The 27784-nt window shown below is 32.2% G+C and overlaps 1 protein-coding gene and 1 long non-coding RNA gene across 4 annotated transcripts; one reads left to right on the top strand and one right to left on the bottom strand.

Moving 5' to 3' along the window:
• Nucleotides 1–122: 122 nt before the first annotated feature.
• On the bottom strand, nt 123–2527 carry LOC128162667 (uncharacterized). Its single transcript, XR_008240691.1, has 3 exons — nt 1952–2527; nt 1612–1722; nt 123–539 (listed from the first exon to the last, which is right to left on the bottom strand). It is a non-coding gene; the product is annotated as an uncharacterized LOC128162667 (long non-coding RNA).
• LOC128162649 (sorting nexin-33-like) lies at nt 523–27373 on the top strand. Of its 3 annotated transcripts, none has more exons than XM_052825913.1 (18): nt 523–574; nt 6438–6533; nt 11471–11545; nt 12048–12359; nt 13579–13590; nt 14136–14251; nt 14571–14661; nt 15342–15467; nt 15686–15800; nt 16536–16574; nt 17776–17906; nt 20871–20974; nt 24447–24550; nt 24754–24831; nt 24973–25049; nt 25517–25606; nt 26001–26207; nt 26722–27373. In XM_052825913.1, exons 1-18 carry the CDS (start codon nt 563–565, stop codon nt 26767–26769), a joined length of 1833 nt encoding a protein of 610 aa, XP_052681873.1. In that variant the 5' UTR covers nt 523–562; the 3' UTR covers nt 26770–27373. The 3 variants fall into 3 exon arrangements, with proteins under 3 accessions (XP_052681873.1, XP_052681858.1, XP_052681866.1); XM_052825898.1 differs by lacking the exons at nt 523–574; nt 16536–16574 and adding exons at nt 6198–6310; nt 16838–16855; XM_052825906.1 differs by lacking the exons at nt 523–574; nt 16536–16574 and adding an exon at nt 6205–6310.
• The last annotated feature ends 411 nt before the right edge of the window (nt 27374–27784 follow it).

Below are 27784 nucleotides of genomic sequence, written 5' to 3'. Positions count from 1 at the left end.
TGTAAAATTTATTACTATAAATTATGGTTATGTTCACAGACCAGAGACATAAATATAAAATATAATATAAATATGTTATTTAATTATGTCTGTCACAGCTAGACATAAATAATTTATGTCTCTTTTATATTGCGTTTTTTTATTCAAAGAATTTAAAAAAGATGGTTAAATAAAAAGGAAGAAGATATAACCTGCTGATATACATGTATGTATGTACATATGAACATGAAGTACATGATCAATACAATTATGCAATTTAATTATAGAATTTCTTGCACTTGAATTTGATACTTTATCAATTCATTTTACATATAGGCCCCTTATATATCTCATATTACGATACTTTCATGCGTTGATAAAGATCAGTAAAAAACATTCCTGGCATTTTTCATTCTTTAACCTTTATAAAGTACGCCATCCAATCCAAAAAAACTAAACAACAGAAAGGATCATGAGGGAGAGGCAAAGATGATTCACTCGGGTGCGTGTACATTCTCGGTAGTCTCCCTTGTAAATTGATTCTTTGTTTACAGATGGCGCTGTAATTTCAATACGAAGTAGTATGGCGGATATGGTAAGTGTGAACCGACGAAAAATGACCAATTTTATGTATAATATCTTATATGTATATATATATTTTTGTTAAATGGCTATATATTTAATAACAACATACCGTTGTTTATGTAGGCAGTATTTAAATTGTATATTCTGTTGACAACCATCTTGATATTTGATCTCTTAAATCTTTTTGACACCCCCTAAAACTCATGGGACACGTGTGGATTGGTCACACATCTCTGACCAACTTTAATACCCGTGTTACCATTGAAATAAAATATAAAAATGCACGCGTTTGTATGCAATATTCGCTACCACTATTTTATAATTATTCATTTGCTGGATCATCATATTTGTTTGCATAACAGAACTGTCACTATCATTTTATCAATACACAAACAATCGTCCATACGTTAGTGGCGGATTCACAAGTTTGTTTGTGTGGGTGGGTGTATGTGTATATAGACCAACATTTGGTAGTAGTATATTCCCCTTTTTTTGAGAGAAATATTATTTAGAATGTATTAATGACAAAAAATAACACTTAATTCAAAAATAGGAATGACACACTAGAGATGACCCTGAGAACACCAAAGTGGGTATGGGGACACACCACTGTCGGTATATTGCGAAGTACTCTCTTTCAAACTACACAATTAAATTAATCACATATTTTATTTATCATTTATCCTCATCATATTTTTAGTTTTGTGGTTTACTGTTTAGGTTTAATTTATTAAATGGTGTGTTTGTGAACTGTAATTCATCGGAAGCCATGGTATAGTCCAAATCAATGTTGATTTTTTTACATTTTCCTTCTATATTTAATTTTAGTGCTATTCTTTTTATTGCAAAATGATGTAAAATGTTTATACTGGACAATCATTATATGTTGAATATAATACATGTATGTCATGTACCCTGATCAAGTCTACTCTTTCAAATAGGCGTACATACTCATATGTCAGAGTGTCTATAATGTACACCACGCAGATTCAAGATTGTCATGAATATTTTATGTAAGTAAAGTGTTAGTGTAAATTGTAAACTTACTGTCCTTGAGTTCATCACCAACTGGGGTTTTCCATTCAGACTCCCCATAGATGTCATTGTTACAGCTGTGAAAACTGTTTCCGGATTCCATATCTCAGATAAATGTGACTGCTGTGATGGCAATTTTGATATGATTTAAATTAATAATTTAAAATAAAAAGCCTCCTTATCTAGATTTAACAGTAAAACTGCTTTTTCTTAGAGCACATCAATCTTAAAAGACTCTGGATTGATATCTTTTATGGTTGCTAATGAATTTACTATTAAAAATGATACAAATATTTTGGACAATGACATCAAAAGTACAGTAGAGATTAAAAAAGAAAATTCATTCACTCACCTGTATGAACTTAAATGATTTCTTGGACATACATTGTCTCTGCAATATCTAATATATATTCCAAGGTCCTCTGAAAGTGACCACAGATAATTATTAATAGGGATATACGCAACGTATACAAATGTACAAAGACGATAGGGGTATTACCGTACTGTGTATACAGTCAAGTCTTTTGACCATTAGATCAATGACTGCCCTTGAGTGCGCTTGTTCATAGTACATGTATTACAGAATGTTGTATTTAGGCAGAAACTGTGGTGGTAAACGGCAGTTCAGTCCTGTTTATTCTTAGCATTTGGCTGGTTGTGTTAGCCATGCAGGTCACTGATCCTTGGTGCATGTTTAACACATAACATGTAATGACTTGTACCATTGGTGTTAGCTTTATATGATGTTATGCAGTCAAATATTGATGATTTTTTTTTTATTTATATACTACTATATTTATAGTATATATATGAAAGTGAAATTTATCAGATATACTAGGTATTCTCAATCAGATTATTAGATAAAAAGTGAAATATTATTTTTTAAATTTCTTTGAATAACATGCATATAGATGCAGTTGTATTTAATATTCCCCCGACAAACTTCACCCTGAGAAAAAAAAAATTTCCACACCCCCCCCCCCCCCCTTTGAAAAAAAATGACCTTTAAAATGAAAAGAATAAAAAATAGAAATAATTAAATTCAACATCATAGGAATATACCCTCATGATTATATTTAAACAAAACTATACAGATAATATTTCAGATTTCTAGCATCCAGGAAATTCTGTTCTATTTTCTCTTATTTTCCGCTCCATTTTTTGTATAATAAACTGTTTTAGTTTATAATTAAGTCAGAAAAAAGTAGAAATTAAATATAATCATGATAATTGTCTGCTCAAGTTAATCTATATCACCTAAAAATTTTGCCCCCCCCCCCCCCCCCCAAATTTTAATTTTATTAATTTGTCGCTTGCCTAAACATACTTTTTTTCATCAGATGTCCACCGAACAAGATATTAAATTGGTGTGCTCTTATAGAGTAAAATATTGCCAATTAATTGGCCAATGCATCTGAAAAATATATATCTGTTTCTTTCACAAAGGAAAAGAAAAATTATCATGTTTGTAAATTTACAGAAATAAACTTGTAATAAAAATGAATAATATGTAGATAATCAAAAATAGATTTGATTTTAAAATGTAAAGAATTAGACATATTAAAATCACTTGGTAATTATTTACATAAGACAGTGCTATGATTCGTATTTCAAATATTACAGTTTCTCATCATTGTGATAAATTATTAAAGATTTGCATGTATATATGAGTGTCAGATACAAATATTTTTTTTAAGCATATAAAGATACATGTATGCATTTACAAATTAATGTCATATAGCATATGTACATGTAGTGCACTGACAAGAAAACTTCAATTTTATGCTATTTATGTCAGTAATATTATGCATTGATTTAAAAAAAATGATATCATCTGTCAACGGTTGATCCTGATTTAATGGTATGTAGATTGCTAAATGTCAATACATGTATATCGAAATGTGTCAGGGTACCTAATCTTAGTTATCAACACAAGTTTTAGTAAATGTAAAGAATAGGATAAGACAGCAGGCCAAATCTTGAAGTCAGATGATGTTTGTATGAGGATGGCAGATGCACAGATTTTATGGTCTATGAATTGCTGCTTCAGTAACTTTTAAATTAACATGTGCGTCAAGATTGCAACTGTCTGTACAATAGAGAAGTTACATTGTATTTCAATTAAAATTTGTATATGGTATTGTACCTCAAGATTCTGAAAGAAAATGAATTGTATAGTACGATGCATTAGTTTAAATAATTTATTTAATAAAACCACTTTCTCTTACATTTGCTGTTTTATAGGGCTGTCCGGATTAGTTTTCTAGATATTGCTGTTTCATGAGTTATACAATATGCATGTTGCTGGGTACCTCACAAATACTTCTAGTGTAAGGAAAGCTGTATACTGGTACATGTAGTTGTAAAAAACACTCAATCATTTATCTTTGTTGCTAACAAGTTGAAAAATACAGGATATATAAATTAATAGGTACTTAGTTCACAATCAATTAGAATATAGATAAACTTGTACTTAGTATTAAAAAGGATAACAAATTTGTGTATCCTGAAACATGTGTATTATAAACAAGTTGGGTGTAAATGTACATGGGCCGATCCAGAAAATTTTTCCAGGGGTGGTCCGAAGGATAATTGTGTTTGCCAGGGGGGGTCCGAGGCATATTTTCGCGATAATTTTACTATGTAAATTTAATAAATTTTCATTTTCCAGGGGGGTCGGGACCCCCCCGACCCCCCCTCTAGATCCGCGCATGATGTATGTGAGATACATGTACATTGTATTACTGTTACAGTCAGTAGAAGGAAAGAAAGCTTTAGTATGATATAAGAAGACCATTGTTATTTGTCATTATGAAGGTGTATAACACATGTATAAATGTACGGGTTGTACTGAAGGCACAAGTATTATATACAGGAGCATTTAGTATGCTGGTATGCATGTAGTCATTCATGGTCATTCACCAGGAGACTCCAAAAAAAAAAGATTAACCACAATTGCTCATCCTGTTTTTGAACTTTTTGACGAACCCTCTAACCTGACCATGTGTATTGTTATCCACTACAAAAATTATCCTAAAATATATTCTCTTGATTAGGATTGTAGATAGTGACAGTACTGTAATTCAGCAGAGGTGATGCAAATGTACATTGATAGTTGCAGAAAACTTTCATTACTAGCTGTTGCAATATATATTCTATAATTATGTATTTGCATTTTGTCTTAAATTTTAGTTTTCATTCAAGTTTTGCTCTTGATGATTTAACTTCCTAAAAAAATTGTATATTATTTAGAAATATAAAATTCAGAGAAAGTTATATGCAGAAGTCAAATATATTGCAAATAATTAATCAAACTCTGATATATGTTCAAGGTTATATAGAGATTTAATTGATGGTAACTAAAAACATATATAAGTGATAATCATAACAGCAACTGGAATCTAGCCCACCAAGTTTATTGCAAGGGTTAATTTCTTGTGGAGTCCAGCCACAACCCAAAGTTAAGATGTTTTACGGTTAATTAAGACACCTTGGCCCCAGGTAAACAAAAAATGGGTAAAAATATATGGGCCAGTTCAAACTAGGGCCTTTGCACAAAAAAATGCAAGAAATTTAAAGTAAATTGATAATCTTTCACCTAATTCAAAAGCATTCTATCAATGCTTAGTTCTATTTAATGCATTATGTATCTGTTTATTCGGGTTTGGCTGGAATTTTTATAAAGAGTATCAATTCATTTGCTTAAAACATTCTGGAATCTTGTTTTCCCTTGCTGATGGAACAAGATATGGTTGCCTTTAGGTATAGAGAGGTTGTCTGCAAAAGATTATACTCTTAGTTGTGTGGTTTACAAAACATTTTCTGTATGTGTCTTTAAGATAACTTATTTCCAGGTTTTACATGTTACTTTTGCATGCTTGTTTTATAATCATATGATCAAGATTGCAATACTTTGTTGATGATCGATATTCAATTCATATGTTAAAGGGAGAGGGGAATAAAATCTTAATTGCACTAAAATTGGGAGGATTATGAAAAAAAGGTGGACTGGGTAACACTGCATGTCTATACCAACAGATTGATGTACTAACAGCTTAGTGCAAAACAATATGCCCACCCCCATTTTCAAGATTGGGGAGGGGGGGGGGGCATGATAAAAAGGTACAACCAATTTTATGAGGAATGATATGAAAGTTACAGTACACATTAATATATGAATACTCTTAGATATAATGTGTGCTAATATTACAACCATTTCAGTTATATCATGATATTGATTAAATCAACAAATTTTCTCAGACAGTGTAATTTCATATTTAAATTTGAATACAAGAGGGTTAAGTTTTCTTTCCCAAACTACGCAAATTTCATTTTTGTAATGTTATTGAATTTTTCACTCAAAAAAGCAGAGATTAAGACCCAATGAGTCCTTAAATACATCCTTCTAGATTTTGTTTCTAATCATACTTTCCTTAATTTTGTTTTGGAAATTTGAAGAGGAGATAATGTTGATATTTTAAGGAAATGTTCTTGTTAATTTATTATCATGATATGTAATGGAAAGGGAAATTCTACAGAAAAATATTGAACCATATGCGCTAATTAATGAAGCAAAAATATATACTGAAAAAAAATCCCACAGGGGAGGATAAACAGGTCTTTATTTGATTCCTTGCTCATGCCCGCAGTTCAGATTCTCCATGACTGCAGTAACAGCTTCAGTGTTGTAACCATGCTAACAGTGCCACAGGTAGCCGCGGTTCTGTCTCTTCTCATCATCTGTAGATGTTTGAATAGTTTTAGTAATGACGAGTACCACAGAAATCTTGATCAATCTGCTGACATGCTGTCAACCTGTGCTTTTGATTTTATTGTAGGCTATACAAGCCCGAGGATTGTACGACTTCAACGGGGATCTTGATAATGGGGAGCTGACGTTCAGCACGGGGGAGACACTAACCATCGTAACACAGGTAAGCTGACAGAAGTTGCATCCAGGTTGTTCTTTTTACACTGGGTCTGATACTGTGTTGGGGGGGGGGGGAGTTAAGATTCTTGCACAATGATTTATGAATAATATTAATATCTTAATTGAACTTTGTGCCTGTTTGCCCATCAGAGGTACTAACATGTAGTGTTTCCTGCTAAGATAAAACTATTATTTAAGTATTATAATAAATGATATAATACTGATCAATTTAAAAAAAACAACTTTGTGCATGTTTGTTCATTAGAGGCATGTCTAATTAGTATTTTCAGCTAAGTAAAAAATACTTAACATTGATAATAATAGAGTGATCAATTTTTAAAAATCCTCTTAAATGAATAATTAACATTTTGATTGTGTCTATAAAAATTGATGTTGCACTACATACTAAGCAATCACCCATGTGATATTACAATCGTGATTCAATATGGACCTAGGAAATAAATCCTTACCAACCATTGAGGTAAATGATGAATTATCATGAAGATTATCACTAGATATATGTTTTCAGACTATTGTTATTACTGGAGAGTATATCTTTGTAGTATTTTTATTCCGCGCAGCCTCAGGACTAGTGTGACAATATGTAATTTATACACATTGCAATTGCATCATTTCAAATGTAACAAAGTTATAACGATAGAAAGTTTTTCGAAGTTTGTACTTTATAAAACTTTCAGATCAATATTTGATACACTGCAAGGTGACATCTCTGTGTACATAATAAATTTAACCACCTGTCGATGTGACCCAACTGTTTATGATAGCCTCTATAATCTATATCATAGCCTACGTGATTAGACATTAATTAGATGAAGTACATATAGCAGTATGATATGGTAAAAGATTTTGTTTCCTCGTCTTAATATAGATACACATATTTAATTTATTTACATGCAAATTCATATTTAGATTTTTGAATGAATCCTTATCTCATATCAATAGATAACATCTACTAAACATACTAGATTTTGACGCGTGCGTGCACGGTTTGATATTGCATATCGGACATTTACGAAATGAATACATCGATACACTATATTGTTGACATTTACATAACAAAGTTATAAGCCTACAATAATGCCATTAATTTAACAACACTTTCCTTTGTTAGAACAATCTAACTGTGTCCCGGGAAAGGCCCTCACCACAGTTAGAATGCCTTCCATATACCCGTAATGTAACAGAAAATTGAAGTTGCATTCAAAATAACAGTCAAATTAATCATAATAAACCTTTTTGAGACTGTAAATACCTCTCATCTAAAATTTTAATCCATATTATAACGAAAGAGTTCAACACTTTTTCACCAACGTACATGTATTTTCTTCGATATACAGAGACAATTATACACGGAAAGCATTCTTTCGTAAAACCGTGTACATAGCAAAGGACATTTGTTATTCCAATGATAAAACATTCCATCTTCACTCTCCTAAGAAATATAATGTGAATTTTTGCATGGAATCAAATATTTTATTGCCATCACGAAGACAAAATTAAGTAAGTACTAAGTTGATATGTATAATTGTTATTTTATATCTTCTCTCATATACATGAACAGAATATAAAGCGATTTCCAATGAAAATGTACACATATTTGTATTATTGTTTCTGAGTTTATTAATGGAAATATGATATCATGGAAACATAAACTACAGATCTCGTTAACGTGAATGTATTGCGCTCACGCAAGATTATAAAATCCGAAAAATCCAGATGATTTCCGGGATTCCTTACGGAATTTTCATTGATTATTAATAAGCGAAGCTTAACTGAGAAAAAATAAAAACAAATTGGTAATCTTTATGTACCAATGATGTTTAAAATATATAAAACAAAAGACAGTACTCTTCCGATTTATCGGTATATAAGCGCAAAAATTCGAGTATATTATTTTAATATAGTAGTATTGATTGTATACTGTATACAGAGTTATTTTTGCCCTGTGTTTTTTTTTCACCATTCTTTACTTAAACATGTTTTTGCTCCATCTTGAATTTGCCCAGACATAGTTGTATTTAAAGAAGGTTAATTTGAGACATTAGAATTTGCCCAGTCTTAAATTCGCCCACCGACAATGAAGGCAAAAGGGGCGAAAATAAAACAGGAACGAATTTTTCCCTGTGTGTATATATATATATATTGGTATACTGTCAGGTACTTTTTAAACATATGAAACATTATCTATACACTAATCTGATATAAAATACACTTTCAAAATTAAAAAAAAAGGAAAGAAAAAGATGTTTACATAATAGCTTGAATTTTTTCATTTCATGCTAAAAGGTTGATGAATACATGTGATGATACAGGTGACTGAGAGCAAAGAATTAGCTATCTTGAATAGAAGGTGATTAATTAGGATAATTAATAGCATTTCACACTTGATTTCAGGTAAACAGAGTATTATATATTTTTTATTACTCAGGATTAAGAAATGTGACATTAAGTAGGAGAAAAGGAATTTCATAATTTAGGAAGGTTTGGGTTTATATAGAAGACAGATATGAAGTAATACTATATCTATTGAATCATCCATTTGAACCGAGGGTTGTTTTTGTCATGGTGTGTCAGTATTTGAATGAAGGGAGAATAAATCCGGCAAGCGTTATCTCGTATACTGGTAATTTGTAATAATTTGCGTATCTTTGTCAATGACATCTAGAAAGGTGTGTTTGTATAAAGTTCCTCATCCGAATTCCTTTAAAGGTGTCATTATCAAGTAAATGCTTGTCCTATGGCCATGAGAAGTTTGTTGACACTTTACTAAATAAATCAGTTTAGGCAAATTGAACACCTTTGCCTAAGCCGGTATGGGTTACAAACATTTAGCAAAAGTGTGATGTTGGTACATTTACTCTAGATAAACCAGATAGTGTATGGACTCAGCAAGAGACTAATGGGATAACAATTTGTCTGTGTTTCACCATGGAGAGGAAATATCTTATTTTGAATGCTCAGACAACAAGTATTTTGGATTGGCTAGGGATGCGGGAGCTTTAATCATTTCCTGATGAGTTGTAATTGCTGTTAACTTTGTGATTCACCCCTTAAGTTTGAATTTAGCTGAATTCAGAGGTGTCTGCATGAAAGAGTTTACTTTAAAACAATGAGAAAATTACTCTCGTCTTTGCAATTTACATTGAAGTTTTTGGTCATCCTAGCTGAATTTAAACAATCAGAAAGTCTGTAAATTGCTCAAATCTGCAGGATGCCAGCACAGTGTATTCCATTCAAAGTAGAGACATCATTCAAAGAAATATGATGAGTGCATGTACAATAATGAGTGCAAATACCATTAGGTATCATTTCATCTAAACACAATGACCGCACACTATACCTGCACGTTCTCTACAGAAGATATGAATTGACAGTGGTTGCCTGCAGGGGACTCAAGAGAAGTTTGTGGCCAGGTTGGGTCAGGTCACGACCTTTCACCTGTAGTTCACTGTCTAAAGCCATTTCACCCACTCTTGGTTTTTGTAATTCCAAGGCCGGAAGCTGCGCATTCTATGTTGATTTTATAACTAGCTATTTTGTGTTTTCTGACCTCAGAATTTTCTTCTGTATCATGTAAGGAAGAAACAGTGTTTCCGTAGCTAGAGAAGGAAAAACTTAAGATGTTTTAAAAGTAATATACAGCCCCCTATTGGCCCAAAATAGAGAGGCTTCATAGTGTTTATCCATGGCCTTACCCTGTACAGCAAATTGCGTGCATGTTTATCTATACATACTTATACAGTGTACATGATGTTACTATTTAGTAAGTCTGGTGATATGTATATACTGGTAAAACTATCCTAGTATACATTGTACATGTACACATAGTTCTCTTATCATACAAACAGATCAGATATGCCTGCTTAAGTAAACAATACAAATGACGTGAGGCAGGAATACAGGGAAAGTACGTTTACACAGATTATGTGGATGTCCTTATTGTCCTAGATATTTATCGGCAAGCTTCCAGGCACTTGTGAAACACTTGTTTTAACTACTTACTTGTACATACACAGCTGTTATGCTGAAGGAGAGAAACTGTTGATATTTATACACATACAAATTGGATAAGTGTGACAGGGTCTTTATGCTCTTTGAACTTGCAGGGACTTAAAATTCCTGTTGCTTAATTATTTCCTGTTACATCAGAGCAATGTAGTAAATGCATAGTTCAATTGTTATTGAATAGATTTGGGTAGTTTATTATGTGTGAAGGTGTATTTCATATTGTCATTGATATAAATAAAGCAATATATGGCGTGTTTACCAAAATAGATGACATATAACTTTTAAATCCTCACAAGGTGAAAGCGATTTATACATGACTATACTTGGAAAGTCAAGTTAAGGTGACTAAAAGTTATAGCCTTCACCAAAAGCTATTCCTAGTAAAGATTAGATCATCCTTATTTTGTAAAGTTACATAAGTTATGTTTGTGCACAGCTAGGAAATATGTTTACAGTTAACAAAATAAAAGGCAAAAATCCCAAAGTACACATGCATTTCTTAGTAAAGATTGTGTTAGTGATTTACTAGAAAAGAATGAGCTTTAATAAATTTTTCAATGGTATTATAAATTTCACTTATTTTCAGAACATGTTATGGTTGATAAACATTATATGCTGTTTATAAACAATCATTCGAGTATATAGATTAAAATTGAAAAGTAGGAATGAAATACATATTTGAAGGATATCATTGGTTATATTTTATTGATCGAATAAAGATGAGAAATCAATAAAGATTCTTCAAGAACCTAATACATGTATTAGAATGTCGATAAAAGATGTGCATTGAAAAAATAATCATGCAGTTCTAAAGATAATGATGCCAGAGATATGTGCATTCCTCTTTGCTTTCTGCCATTTGTTGTTTTCCGTGGAGATTGTTGATAGTTATCTAAGTTGTTGTTGTTGTAGGACATTGGAGAGGGATGGTGGGAGGCCAGGAATGAAGCCGGCCAACAAGGGTTGATACCCGAGTCCTATGTACAGGTAATAAAAAGCTGCAGTAATGCAAACCTCTCTATTTTCTTTTCAAAAGTCCCCTCCTTTAACTGCTAATAAAAAAGATTGGGAAGGGTAAAATTATTGCAGTAATTGTGTTGTATTTGATTGAAGCAGTGATGATCTTTTATATTGAATTGATTAGTCCTTACAGATAAGTACTTCCTGATTAACTTTAAGCATTTTAATTTCAATCGTCAGAATTTTAAATGATAAATAAATATATTAAAAATACTCTTATTGATGAGATGAAAGTTATAATGGCAGTATTCTAGAATTTCCATCAATGTGTCTATTGTAAAACTATTTTTAACTTAATTAATCCTACTTAGTAAGATTTATCACATTTTTTGCAAAACAAGGGAATTAATGCTTCATAATTGTAAAATTGTTGTAAAGGTACAGGTAAGTTGGATAACAAGAGAAATCATAATTTGCAATCAACTGAAAAGTGATTTCCATTTTTGAGACATTTTGCCTTAATTTTCAGCTACTAGAACCACCTGAACCATCTTTCCCTCCACCCCCACCCCCATCAGCACCGGTCAGTGACTGGAACACGCCACAAACTGAGAGTGGGGACTGGAACAATGATGCATGGAATAGCCACGGTACCGACAGCTGGGACCAGGAGCCACCTCATGCCCCTGACTATGCCAACCACAACAGTGCGGGTGGCGTCAACAACCAGGGGTTCCGAGGGGGAGGGGTGCAGCAGCAGGCCAGCGAGGAGGGGTGGGATGATGACTGGGACGATGAAAATGAGGACAACTCCTCCAACAGTACCACCAACACCAGCCAGGTAAAATCCAGTCCCTGGCTTCCCATTGGTTGTTTTTTTCTTTGATTATTTTGAATGGCGAATGTCACATATTATATCTTCTGTACCTGCAGATGTAAATATAACAAATGTTGGTACACAACATCTTTGTAACATTTTTTTTTTGTTGCTTTAAATATTTTACTAAATTCTGTATCTTCTCTACCAAAACTATTTTGAAATTATTAACTCAGAAACCTGGATTTATACCTGCATGATTTTATGATTTAAGTTGAATCTTTATTCACAATATAAAAGATTTTTAAACAAAATAAATAAGTCAAATGTTAAATTTAAAATAATAATCTGAGTATATAATGGAATGTTGAAAGCTAGATTGCAATTGTATATGCACCTAGAGGTCCTCTTATACTTGCTATGCATGGTTCTGTTACTGCTGATAATTAATACAAGTTGAATAATTAGCCCAATGAGATTAAGCCTGATGCTCCTGAGACTACAGCTACAGATAAGGTAGATTACTGAGCCAATCAGCAGTTACCTGTTACAATGCAATCAATTACCCAAATCTCTGTTCAAATGAGATACAGATCCATTGCACTATCAAAGCAGTATTAATTAATACTCAAAATTCACAATATCACTGTATAATTTACATAAGATTGATTCACATTCACTTACATGTACCAGTATTAAATTTCACAGCACACTCCTACCATATTTGTGCAGGATAAAAGATGATAAAATTACCAGGGGTGGCAATCAAGTATTGGTTACCAGTAATAACAATTTTGTTTTAACTGATAAACCAGTTACTAGTTAATGTAGTGCATGTATCAAATTGTTTAATTTTAAAAAAATGTAAGATCTACTGGTATTAGCTGTAGTAAAAGTTATTTGTGCAATATGACTGACACCAAATTAATTCAGATTGTTCAGTTAACAATGTCTGAGAGTTTCATAATCGATAGATATTTTCAGATAATACAAATGACCAATAACTGGTTATAATTTTACATAAATACCTGTATCTTTTACTCTGCACGAAGAATTCAATTAAAATTGTACCGGTACTTGAGATATTTTTGAAATCTATTGTTCATGAACTTTACATGCATGCTGAATGCCATGGCCATTTTGTCAAAATATTAAGGTTTGGGTTGATTTTCTCAGATCATATTAGGCAAGGTACTCTATAAATTAGTAAAATATTTTTCTTTCTGATACTCAATGTGAACAGGATTTTCTAGAGGTAAGGTTTGCACAGCTTGGAGAAGGAGTGGTCTCTCCTATGGAAAGGAATAAACAAACCCCAGAGAAAATTGCATGTTGCTTTAATATAGTTAAACCAATATTCATTCCATCATTGTCAAAAACCCATTGGCTAATACTGTGCTCCATACTAGTATTAGTTTATTTTGCGAAGTAGGAATCATGAATTGTGTGGTTTACTGATAATATTCTTCAACTCTACCAGTGTGTTTGTTATGTGAATTTATAAAAAGCATACCATTAAATAAAAAAAGAGGCAGTTATTGAACTCCAGATCTTTATTAATGCATGGGTTTGTGGGAAAAACATCAATAACATAGTTTTGCAGTGGACTTGATTTTCATCTAGAACTTGCTTTTCAATTTAGATAAATTATGTTAAACTTTGTATATTATCTTATATTATCAAGATACAGTATAAAGATTAAAGGAAATTATATTTACAAGTTAACTATAACATTTCTTGAAACTGAAAAGTTTATATGTTTGTTGCTATTAAATTTTTAATATCTTCTTTTTTTCACAGGACCAGCTGCCTGGGTCAGGAAACTTTGGATTATCTGCCCCAAAGCGAGAAAAAAAACAGATGACTCAAAATTCAGATTTTTCCAAATATGGCACAGTGAAGAAAAGTTTCAACAGGTGCTTGTTTAGATACCGTAAACCAACTTTAAATTGGTGTTAGAAAATTTTGTAAAGTTGGCGAGAGCCTCATCATCGCGAACATTTTTTTCCACTTGTACGGATTATTAAAGTCATGATCTCAAAAATTAGTCACTGCAAACTAGTTTATCTCTTGTAAATTACGAAATAAAGTTGTCACAAATAAAAGTTGGTTTATAGTAAGTTTAGCTAGATTCTGGCAGGTACATGTATTAGTGATAGGGTGATAGAAAACATAAAACATTATCATTTTTCATCATAGTTTTAAAGAAAAAATACATCTCTTTGTTGATTGTAGATTCTCTACCTTTGCCAAAACTGGAGGGGATGCCTTTTTGATGGGAACAGTGTCAGCAAATGTATCCGAGAGTGACCTCATTAAGATTATAGTATGTCATTCTATATTTTTCTGGTAACATACCATATAGCAGGTTATTTTGACAGGTGTATAATTTGGAAATTTCAAGAGATTCGAGTTTACCATTAAAAATATTGGTAAATTGAACATATCCACTATACAAGGATGCACAACCATACTCATGCTTAATTTTGGTGACTTCAGCTTTGAAACGGTGGTATTTCTAAATTGCAAAAATAGACGAAAATAAACACCTTGCCAAAATAACCAGCCATGCAGTATACAGTATACAGTATACCAGTATCTATTTTAGTACCTGTAATACAATTTCAAGACACTTTCTATAAAAGTTGCAGCTTCTTGTTAAAGAAAATAATCATAAAACGTTTAATTACCACATTTAAATTACCGGTTTGCAGCATTTCATTTTCAACAAAATATATTTTCTACAAATTTATTTACCATAAATGAAAATTTTCAATTTTTTTCGTTGTTAAAAAGGTATGTACTGCTAAACATCAGGTTTCCGTAATTCTGTTTTACCATAATACTTTGCATATTCTTTTAAGCCTGTCTCAAAAATGATGAAAGTTTAATTTGAATATTTTACAAAAAACAGATGTTACATGTGTACTAGTACATATGAACATACGTGTACATCTATCTTGCTATGTGATAATGATTTGTTCAACTGCTTTAAATTCATTGTAGGACACACAGGACGGTCCTGCCTGGAACTACCCCTCCCAGCCTTACACCTGCTCTATCAAGTCACCCAAAAAGGAGAGCAAGTTAAAGGGACTCAAGAGTTATATCGCCTATCAACTCACACCTTCTGTAAGTCACATGATCCAAAGTCTATTCCCTCCAACAGTTGAAGTGAAGTTTCATAATTGATGAAATAAATTTAAGACTTGTGGAATTAAACCCTTGTCAGTAACAGAACTTTTGATTTGTGGTTTAGTGTGCAATTTTTACATCAGTTTGCTTCCGCATAGTGCTGTTACGTTATCAATGTAATGCATTAAAAACTTTTTTGTAACTTGTTTTTGCAGTTTAGCAACATTCAAGTCAGTCGGAGATACAAACACTTTGATTGGTTACACGAGCGCCTAGAAGCCAAATTTACTTGTATTCCCATTCCTCCATTACCCGATAAAGCTCTTTCAGGTATGTGTTATATGAAGAAGATTTGTTAAATAATTATGTATGTAACATTTGCTTTTACACCTAACTTGCCATTTTATAATGTTTTCCTCTTAAAACTGTATACAGATATATATATTGAAATGCAGGACATGTATAAATCAGCTTCCTTAATTCAGTTAATACGGTTAAACCTCTTAATCTCCAACTCCATGGGACCAAGAATTTGAGATATATAAGTACATGTTCACGTGTATTTGTACTTAAAGAATAAGTGGAACGGACTTCCAAATCACTCAGACATATCCATGGTATTTGAGATACTGGTATCTGTGCTCAAGATACCTAAGTTCAACAGAATTAGAAATTAGTGGTCATATTACCAGTAATTCTTGCCTCATAACCCAAAAGCAGTTGATTCAAATTCTGCTGGGTGATATATGTTCCTGGTCTAGGCATTTTAACAGCATTGTATCAGTCCACCCGCCTGAAAGTAGCTACCAGTGTATGCTGGCCGGAGTTAATCAGGGGAGAAACTGGGTGTAGGCCCCAGTCTTTTGAGCCTCCTGACCCAGATTTGACTGTGCTTAAACCATTTATTTCTAGTTGGAGACAGGATAGGACTTTAACAGATTGCTCTTGTCTCCACAATCCAAAGAGGACAGGACTTGTACGGATTCCTTATATCCGCACAACCTAAAGAATGTGTTATTTGTTAATTGAATTCACACGAGGCCTAATGAGATTCTTAATTTGCAGTGAGTTTTGGTTCCTTGTCTACTCAGGGGGTGAAAGGAGGTTTGTAGTTTATCCCGATCAGCTGGTCGTCTGAGCCCCTGTATATAGGCTCAGTAACCTCCTTGCACACTGCCTCCATCTATTATATAAACTTAGTATCCAACATCACATCCGATTTTCCCTGGAGTATGAAATTCTCAAACCGCAATGTATACATCATTTATAGGCGATGGTATTTATTATCCCTTGCATTCATCATATTTTGATGAAGAAGCTACATGCTTTATCATCTAAATCTTACATTAAACCATTTGGATTTTCAGCAAAACATTCATCAAAAGGTACTAGTTTTTATTTGGGATTTGAAATGTGTGAAATTTTTATTTTTGTTTTCTCTCTCTAGAAGAACTACGAGAAGAAATTACTGATATGCATGACTAAAGTGACTAAATAGTGTTCATTGCAAAATATTAATCCTTACACATAATGATACGAACGTAAAGACTAGGGGTGCTATGGGTGTAGGATTTGGGCTCTGCATTTCTTGTGGTTTAGAAATGGTGGTTAGACTAGACTCTCTGGTATAACAAAATAACTTTTAAAAATTTTGTGTTCACTGGCAGTTTCTCAATTTATATAACTCTGCTATTTACATGCTTAATAATCTTTTAAAGGAATTTGGATAATTTTCAATCAAGTCAATTGAACTTGGTTTGAAAATTACTGAATTTTTTTAAAAGATGTGAAGTTTGATGCTCATAATATGAATAATGCAATAGTGTGTATTTAATACATTAAATAAAACATGTGTTCATTTTTTCTAATCAACATCTAACCGTATCATCATTTATACTGTGGTTTCATTAATATTCATTAAGCAATTTTTATATTGAGATGATCCATGAAATTCTTGGGCGCCTGACTTTACCGGTATATATTTTTCTCATAATAAAGAAATATACCCCCATACCTAATAATTAGATAGAGGCTACATATTTTGTATATTAAAACAAAATGTATAACCTCAGGTGCCACTGATGAAGTTAGATGTTCCTTGAAAATCATTTTCAAACAAGACATTGTATTGAAAAGATCATTGGCCATGAATTTACATATCCTCAGAACTGGGGTATAAATCTATGAAATTTGATGATCTTGAATATGAATGGCACCACAGTACTACACATAATCTAAGACCATGTTTTGGGTTGATGTAATTTCCATGAATGACATCATCAGCAATGCATGTTTGACCCCGCAGGTCGCTACGAGGACGACTTTGTGTCAGAGCGCATGCGACAGCTGCAGCTGTGGGTGGACAGGATGGTACGTCACCCCGTCATCTCCCAGTCAGAGGTCTTCAACCACTTCCTCACCTGTACAGACGAAAAGGTAATGCTACACATGTATAATGTATATAACAGTCCTGTGTACAAATGGAATAGTGGTGTTTGACAATGGTGTTGTTCATGTACATGTATGCACATGTTATAACTGTAATTTTTTTTTCATTCTGTATTATTTTTAGGCTAATATTGTGCATGAATATGGGAACTTGTTAATTATTACAATTTAAATGTTTCAATATGCCAAGATATCTCTAAGTTTGATAATTTCTGAATCTGATTCATTTTATTTTACCGGTACTTGTTTTAACAATAAAATTCTTGTAAGGCATATTTTTTCAACAAAATTTTAAACACTCCAAGTTATCAAGGTACCTGTATGTATCTATGATGATTATAATCAACCTTAGTTATGATACATTTTAAGTAAGTAAGTAAGTGAATAATTTATTATAGTGACATGTGTTATAACAAATTACAAAATGTTACACAAAATAGATAATGAAACACCCAGCCCATTGGGCCTATATGTCACTGCAAATACAATTATAACATATATACACATATTATGCATTGCGTTTTTTATACAGCAATGAGTAACAATATCTTCTAGTTCTAGACTTAGCCAGTCCTTAAGAGAAGTATTAGAGTCTTCTTTTGATTTGATAAATACATGTACTAGTATATTATGATTCAGGACAAGAGTGTGATATACTACCCGGTAGATAATTTGGCATGACCAGAGATTATGTACATGTACCTGGCAAGATCTAAAAGTCATATATTGTTATATATAATATGATATTTCCCAGCCACAGTGCGTGCAATTTGAGCATTTCAAGTTATGGAGATTGTATCACAGTACATGTATTAATATTAATGATCATTCAACTCATTGACAATGTTATATTAACATTTTTTCAGGGTCTTGCAGTAAGTTTTGCATTATTTGTATTCTGTATGGACACAGATTTCAGTACATTGGTGTATCAAACTGGGCTTTTTTTTTTACTTCATTAACTCTTTGAATGAACTTATTGGACAATTTTATATACACCTTACATCTACTAGCAGTGGCGTAGCTATGTTATAGCACTGTAAGCACATGCTTACAAATATTTTTTGCAGTTTTTGAAAATGTAAATTGATATTTTTTGTAGAAAATTTCGACATTGCTTCGCATTTGTACTGGAACTTTTCCTGAAGCATTCTGAACTTGCTCCAATACACTGTTTAACTGTTGGACATGCTATTACATTTAAGTAGTTAAATATTTTTCCTTCAAATCGGATAATGATCATACCATCTTGAAACATTCAACATCATATGAGGCTATTTTAGTATTAAACAAGATCTCAGCCCTAAATTCTGTTGGTTGGAGGTTAAAGTACATGCATAAAACAACCACAAACATCAGTTTTCATAAATATAAGAAAGAAAATTGCTAGTTTTCCTTACATTTAATCACTTGGACATAGAAGGTGTCCTGAAATGAGCAAAAATCTTATTCTCATTGTTGAGATTGCTGATTTTGAAAATCAAAATTTGAAAAAGCAGAATTGTTGAGGTTTTAAAACTAATTATCATGCAGTAGGAGAAATTCTTGCCAAAGTGATTGATAGAATTATGCTCAGCTTGTGGTGGCTATTGCCCCCTCCAGACCCACTGCTTACATTTATTTTTCCCCTAGCTACGCCACTGACTTGCAACATTTACAGAACACAAGAACATGTAGGTAGTTTTACACGCAAAATTTATTGGATTCAGAATACATTAAAAGGATTAATAATTTTTTAAATAAATGTATATATAAAATTAAAAATCACCCAGTTTGTTTACATGCTTTGATTTATATATTAATGAAAGAAACAAGAATGTTATACAACTATATATTATTAACTTGACATATTGCATCTTCACAATGTCAAGGTTTTTAGTTACAATCCTCATGCTATCCTTTGACAACAGTTGCTATCAAAAAGGTGGAGACATCAGAAATAATATATTATCCGCTACAAATAAAACATACAGTAAAATTAAATTTTTTTTGTTCATAATATTACATTGACATTAATTTAAGGTGAAGGTCAACTAAAAGTTAAATTATTACAATTCCCATCGTGTATAACAATTACATGTAATTACATGCATAAATGGCAGCTGTGCAAATTTGTTCTTTATAAACTTGGATACAATCCAGGAGAGAAACGGGGAGTAATACAAGTACATTGTACCGCCCAAATACGTGCGATAATATACTTGTTTTATTTTAATAAATAGTACCTTACATTAGTTATGGTACTTTTTCAGGTAAAGAATAAATAGCACTAGTTGCTGAAGATGTTTAAAATTTTTTAATTACATGGACCTACCAGTTAATGGTTGATAATATAGCCACTGTCTCATATTATTATACATAAATACAAGTTTTAATTCTCAGTCTCTGTTAATTGTTTTGAACAGAAACAAATTCTGATTGGTTATATGTTCTCTGACTGGAACCATGCAATCAGATAGTAGTTGATAAATTTGACTTTTTGATAGTAACTTTATTGTGAGTAACAAAAAAATTATATGCATTGACATTGTGAAGGTTTACATATCAGTGATATCTTTCATTATACTGCCATGTTCATTAAAATTATAAAATTATTATTTTTCTGAGACTCTTTTTCTATTATCGTTTCAAAACTAAGATAACAAAATGCATGCCATCTTTTTTTCTTTTCAAGTCCTTTCTGTTGAGTATTTACGGAAAACATTTAATTTTGAAAAGTTGCCTCAATTTTATATACCTTCAAAGTATATTTGTATTCATGACAAATATTGACAGAAAAAAATCTAGCATTTCAAGAGCATGCATTGATTGTGGAAAGTGAAAATATGATATGTAGATATAAAAACAACAAATAAAAGTTAACATGAAATGTGTATTAAATTTTGGATTGAAACACGTGGATGTGTACTTTTGATATTCATGTAATTTTCTAGTGTTATTTGGTTGTTGTAGAAATGGAAGGCTGGCAAAAGGAAAGCAGAGAAGGATGAATACCAGGGCGGCAAGTTTTTCCTGACCCTGCAGACCCCTCCCACCTCCCTGGACATGAGGGACGTGTAAGTATAGGGTAGATCTGCGATTAACAAAAATGATACAGCCTTGCCCATTGGTCAAACCATGCAGTCTGAAAAATAGAAGAAATATATATGAACTAGACTCTTGTTGCTATAGCAACAAAAAGGTCTTCCGTTCCTCATGTATTAATCTGCACAAAAAAATCCAGTTATCTTGTAAACAGAAAATGGATATAATATATACATTTTGTTTTTCCTCAAAGGTTGGATGTTCAAGTTTTTGTTATCTATAGTATCTAGTTAAGAGAAGAGTTTTATTTCGGGACCGGAAATGGACAAACGGAAGTGATTAAGGAAATTAAAAGTAGATAATTTAGTACATTTACCTACGGAACGTTACTGTTCTTCACATTGAGTAAAATGTTAAAAAAATCTAAAGTAAAAAAAAGTCTTCTGCTTTAATGCTTCAAGTGAGAACCGGAAGTGACGTACGACAAAATGAAACCCGTTAAACACATGTACAAACAAATGTTCATCATCCATATAAGTTTGTTGTCTTGATCTTTCACAGTTTCTGAGATCTTGCGAGTACTTTATGTTTTTATAAAATAAGGCTATTTGAGATATTTGAGATATCTCACCGGAAGTAGATTTTTTTTTACCATTTGAATATGACCTTTTATATTTCTTTAGCTTAAATGTTACTTCCAGGCTAAGTAAACAAAATAATTTTTAAAAAATCAAAATTTGGTGTACTTCCTTTGACGACCGGAAGTTACGCCGGATTAAACAAAATAGTGGTAACACATGTACGTACATTGGTCTATCATTCCACAAAGTTTGGTTGTTCAAGTTGTTACCGTTTTTTAGATCTCTTCAAAATAAGAATTTTTGTCTTGGGACAGGAAACGGACAAACGGAAGTGCTCAATAAAAATTAAATTTATAATTTCTTGTTTACTTGCCTATCTTACATTATTATTTATCGAAATAACTAAAACTATCAAAGACAAAAAGTTAAACTGACAAACAGCTCGATTTGTTTGAACTCTTCCGTTGTGGACCGGAAGTGACGGAAGACAAAATAAAAGCGTTTAAACACATCTTCAATCAAATGTCTATCATACGTGAATGTTTCGTGCCTTGATCACTTTTAGTTTCTGAGATATCGCGGGTACAAAATGTGTTTTATAAAAGCTACCTGAGATAATTGAGATATCTCACCGGAAGTAGAATATTTTTGTTGATATTACATCGCAGAGATATCCTATGTATAGATTTATACTTATATAGCTATTCTACGGACAAAAAAATTAATGCCTTAAAATAATTATTTTTGAAGTGTTTCCGGTGACGACCGGAAGTTACGACGAACAAAACAAAAGTGTTTAAACACATCTACAGCTATAGGTCTATCACCCCACAAAGTTTGGATGTTCAAGTCTTTACTGTATTTGAGATCTCGAGGTGACAAGCTTTTTGTCGTGGGACAGGAAACGGACGAACGGAAGTGAATTTCGAAAATCTTTTACTAAAAACCGCTAGATGTTTATATTTTCAGTCATTCCTGAAAATTTTATAAAAATTCAACAAGACATCTCTGAGAAATTCACAAGACAAAAAGGGGAAAAAAATAATAATAATAACTAGACACGATCTCGTTGCGAGCAACGAGGAGGTCTTCCGTGCGATTTTTTGAAGGTTACATGACCATGACTTTGATATTTGACCATTTATCTCGTTATCGGGGCAACAACAAAAAAGGGATGGTTGAATTTTGTTAGGAACATCATTCTCAGCATTTTATTCTATATTGATTTTCAAAATGATGCTTCTTTAAAAAATTTGTTCTGTTTGGGGTATGTTATCAACGTTTTGTACTTCTGGCCCCTTAAAACCCATTAAAAAACCCTTAATACGGAACACATGATAAAATAATTATAATATATTGTTAAATAAATGTGAGATGAACATTATTGCTTCCTAAACATATAACAAAATATTTCTCAGTATAGTGCTATTAAAGAAAGACTTTAGAGCCCTTTTTGGCCCCTAAATTGAAGGGACAGCCCCTTTTCCTTGGCATCATACGAAAGTTCTTTTGATATTAAACATATTTTGTTCAACAAGTGTTTAGAAATTCTTTGCCGTTTTAGAGCTATCTGGGATAGGACATTTTAGGGGCCGACCCTTAATCTCCTTATTGGGGCCAGATAACGAAAATTTTATGATTGAATATTGTTTAAAACATCATTCTAAGCATCGTTTATTCTATATTGCTTTTCAAAATATTTGTCCTTTTTGAGATATATTCGATCCAAGTTTTGGACTTTTGGCCCCTTAAAACCCCTAATTACGTAACGCATAATAAAAATTTTATAATGTATAGTTTTATTAGTAAAAGATGAATTCTTTTTCTTCTTAAACATATTACAAAATATTTCTCAGTAAAGTGCTATGGAAGAAAGACTTTAGAGCCCTTTTGGCCCCTTATTTGAGGGACCAGCCCCTTTTTCTTGTTATCAAACAAAAGATCTTGTAAATATAAGTTTTATTTGCCCTATATGTTATGGTAAAATATTTTCAGGAAAGGAGATAAAAAACGAAAACCATTAAAAATTGCGTCGTTTTTCCAAACTCGATTTTCGGGTCCAGGCGAGCTTCGACGCCTTTAGAGCCAGACAACCATAAATGCCTTTAAACACATCTACAATCTTTTGTCTACAATCCCTGAAAATTTAAATTCAATACCTTTTTTCGTTTAGGAGGAGATAGCAGGACAAAATGACCCTCTAAAAATCACTAAAACGTCAATATCTCCCGAACGGAAATGACGTCATTAAAATAAAAAATTATATATAAGGTTTTTATTAATATCTACAAGATCTGAAATTTTCACGAAAATCGGTCAAGCCGTTTTCAAGAAATCGCTTGTACAAAAAAGCGTAAGAAAAAAAAAAATAATAAAAGGGAAAAAGAAACAAAGCAATAACAATAAGGTCTTCCGTTGGAAACGGAAGACCTTAAAAAGAAACATTACAATCACTATAAGGTCTTCCGTTGGAAACGGGAAGACCTTAATTAATAACTTCCAATAGTATTGTGAAATGATTTTAAATCAATAGAGTCAAAAATCAAATTACACATTTGTTATTAGCAGCTTTCTTCATCTCTATTTGTCTGATAGGGAGATTTCAATTTGTGTATAGAATAAAAGTCAAGTTTCTTTATTAAAAAACATTCATAGAAGGCACTGAACATTATGCAAATGTTTTTCCATGCAATTGATTCTCAGCTAGTTCTCAATTCTAAGGTTCAAGTTAGATAAAGTTACTGCACATTAAACTCAAAGACATATGGTATACAGTGTTTTTTCTGTTATTTTTACAAAATCACTCTTGTAAAAATTCTGCATTGTATAAAAATGCCTATTCAAAGTTTGTGTTATAAAAAAATATTAATTGTTAGAAGACAAAGTCTGGATAATGTTTTATTTTCTCCCTATTGATTAACAGGGAAAAGAGGATGGAAATATTCTGCAGATTTGTGAAAAACATGGACGACAATATGCGTAACATGCTGCAAATAGGACATGACAGTCGGAAAAAACACACGGGTCGTAAGTACAAGTACATGTACTGGTACATATGTTGAACTGTCTGGGGGGTTGTGTGTGCCAATATTTGTACCAAAAATGACAATTCTGCCTTTTAATGGAAACTTGCTCCTGCAAAAATGTGAATTGTCTCTCTTTGTAGTATTTGTAGAACGTTGATTTCTCAAGAGAACTGTTGATTGAAAGTTGCATTTGATTATTGATAGCTTACAAAAGAGAATTTCAAAAGATTGGAGGGTCCTTTAAACAGTTAGCAGAAACATTTAACTTGGACTCTGCGGCACGTAAGTGTGGAATTGAAAATTAATTTGGGAAAAAAAGTTTACGATTATTATACTGTAAAAATAACATAATATACAATTTTTGATAATGAATAAGAGCTACTTTGAATTTGATGAATATTTTGTGTAATTTTGTACATTTAGATTCACAAAATTTAACGGCTGCAATTGATTATACTGGTGATACCTACAATGAAATCGGAGACATGTATGAAAAACAGGTGAGAAATTTAAAAGTTGCTCAGTAAAATGTGCTAGCTAGTTCGCAGAGAATATGGTATCAAATGTTTTTTCTGCAAAAACAAAATTTTTTTTTCAAAATTTGGTATTTTTATATATGTTCATTTCTTCAATGAATGAAAAAAATGGCATGCAAATCTGCAATTCATATGATAAGGGTGTAACGCCATGGCTTAAACATGGATTATCTTGATCCATGGGAGACTGTATCATCATATGACTACATGTACATGTAATCATGCAAATCATGTAAAGACTCTAAAGTACATATATTCTGTGCTCTGTAAAAATAAATTGGAATACATTTCACTTGATTTTCTACTTCCATAGAACTGACAAGCAAGTATCTTCAGTATGGATTCCATACCATAGCACAAACATTGCATATGACAGCCCCTTTATAAGGGTCACAGTGCTTGAGTTCTGATTCTATTCTCAATGTTTACAGCCACGGGAAGACTTGGACCACATGCTTGAGGTTCTGTTCGAGTACAAAGGAATGCTCTCAACCTACCCTGATGTTCTAAAACTCCATGAGGTTTGTCTCTTGTAAAATCTGGATTGGGTTTATGTATTAACCATCTTACTTTACATGCACTTCGTAGATAGTTAGAAGGATTTCAATCACCGGGGGAGATTGTACAGTCCTTGTACATATTGTACATGTATGTGTATGTATTTACAGAAGAATTTTGCAAGGATCTTTCAAAGTTTGGTCACACTGGATACAATCCAATACATATGTCTCAGTATAAAAATGAATCATCTAAATTAAGGATTCTGGTATTTGACCATAAAAACAGTCATGTTCTCAGTGAATTGATTTGTTAACAGTTAGAGGAACTTTTCATATTAATAGAAAATTTTTATAGAAATATATATATATATATAATAAGAATCTGATGTCCTTATCTATGACTGGTTGATTGTAGGGAGCCATTGGAAAGGCCAAAGAATGTGAGCGATTGAAGGACGAGGGAAGAATGCCCGAGTCTGATGTAGCTGCTGTTATACAGCGGGCAGATGTTATATCTTTTGGAACTTTAGCAGAAATGAACCATTTCCAGAGGGAAAGAGTAGCTGACTATAAAGAAATGATGCAAAAATTCTTACATGGACAAATTAAATTTTATAGAGATGTAAGTAAACCGAGAAGAGCTTGCATAAACATTTATTTGTACATATTTACATTTGCAAATATGTTTCCTCAATATATGAACCTATAGAATAGTGAAAACGTTCAATTCTGTATGAACTTTTTCATAATGTCACATTGATCATAACAAGCACTTATCAATTGGATTATTGTAAACTTAAAATCTCATTTAACAAATCTGGACGATTTGTCTTTTTCAAACGTAAATATAAGTAATAAACAGTTAAAAAGTTCTCTGGGATATGAGGTTGGTTGGTACGTGATCAAATCTACCAAGAAGCCCTTCGGGACCAACCAACTTCATATCCCGGTGAACTTTTTAACATTGCTGTTAATTTCTTAAATGTTCATACATTAATCATTGTTAACTACCTAATATAATGACTATAGTCTTTATTTGCTAATCCAGGCTGTCAGTGTGGTTTTGATGACAAATTATAGAGATTGATGTAATTGATGAACTGTCACTTCTATGCCAATACAATTTCATTTTCCAGATTACCCAAAAACTAGAGTCAGCTCTTCACAAATATGAAAATGCATAGCAGACATACTGTGTTTATAAAGTGTTCATATAGAAAATTACCTAGACAGAATTACGCTGCTGGCTATATTAGTCATCATGAGGGATGAAACCCAAACATGGATTCAAATTCGCAACCAACCAGCTAAAAAGGCATCTTAATATAACTTACCTCTGTGTGAAACGAGTGATGAATGAAGACATATAGGCTAGTACATGTATCATGCATACATTCCAAATCCATTTTTGAATTATTTTTAGCACATTGGAAAATATATATACCATATGTTCCTCATTTGCTAAGAGCTGATGAGGGAGGAGGTGACATATTTCACCAAAAGATGAATATGAGACATGTGAAAGTACTCCTATATATTGTTTCAAATGCATTATCTGACACAAATAACTGTCGCTCATTTGTTAGATGCAGCTCTAAGCTTCTTTGTATTTCTGCTTATAAACATATTTTTCTCTGCATGGTTAAAAGAGGTGAACTTGTAACAGTATTACATATTTGTACAATCTTGAAATGTGTAATGATATCTGTTCTGTTGTTACTTCTTTAGTACGAAGTGCTTTTTAATGTGCTATGAAATAGGATATTGACATAAAAAATACAAATTCACTGTATGAAAATTTTGATGCAACCCTTCTACGCCCACCACCACCACCAAAAAAAAGGGGGAGGGGGGATAGGTGTTGCAAATATCACTGATAATCATATAATGGTGGCTTGGTTCCTAAAAGCTTCAATGAATGTTTTTTTGTTCTGGCAGACAAGATAAGATTTTCTGGATTTGTGATTTTACAACCCACGTGTATATGCATTATGTACTCGCTAAACCTTACAAAGAAGTATATTTTATACAAAACCTATAATTTGAATATCACTATCCAGTTATTGTATATCAAGAAATTTGCATCTTTTTCCAGTTACTGCTTTGTCCATATAAACATCTCTTGATCTCTCTTGAAAAAAAGTCAAAGGATTTTTTAATGGTGTTTTCACATTTCAGAAAGAGTAGGGAAAGAATCTA

This window comes from Crassostrea angulata, chromosome 1, assembly GCF_025612915.1.
Source record: "Crassostrea angulata isolate pt1a10 chromosome 1, ASM2561291v2, whole genome shotgun sequence".
NCBI lineage: Eukaryota > Metazoa > Mollusca > Bivalvia > Ostreida > Ostreidae > Magallana > Magallana angulata.
This window is presented reverse-complemented; position numbering and strand designations above follow the sequence as displayed.

Bases quoted from the DNA above. Each gene is read 5' to 3' on its own strand.
- LOC128162649 (XM_052825898.1), top strand. From the start codon at position 6,239: ATGCCCGCAGTTCAGATTCTCCATGACTGCAGTAACAGCTTCAGTGTT. The intron at 15,468-15,685 runs GTAAGTCACATG...TTGTTTTTGCAG, and splicing joins CCTATCAACTCACACCTTCT to TTTAGCAACATTCAAGTCAG. The intron at 25,607-26,000 runs GTTTGTCTCTTG...GGTTGATTGTAG, and splicing joins ATGTTCTAAAACTCCATGAG to GGAGCCATTGGAAAGGCCAA.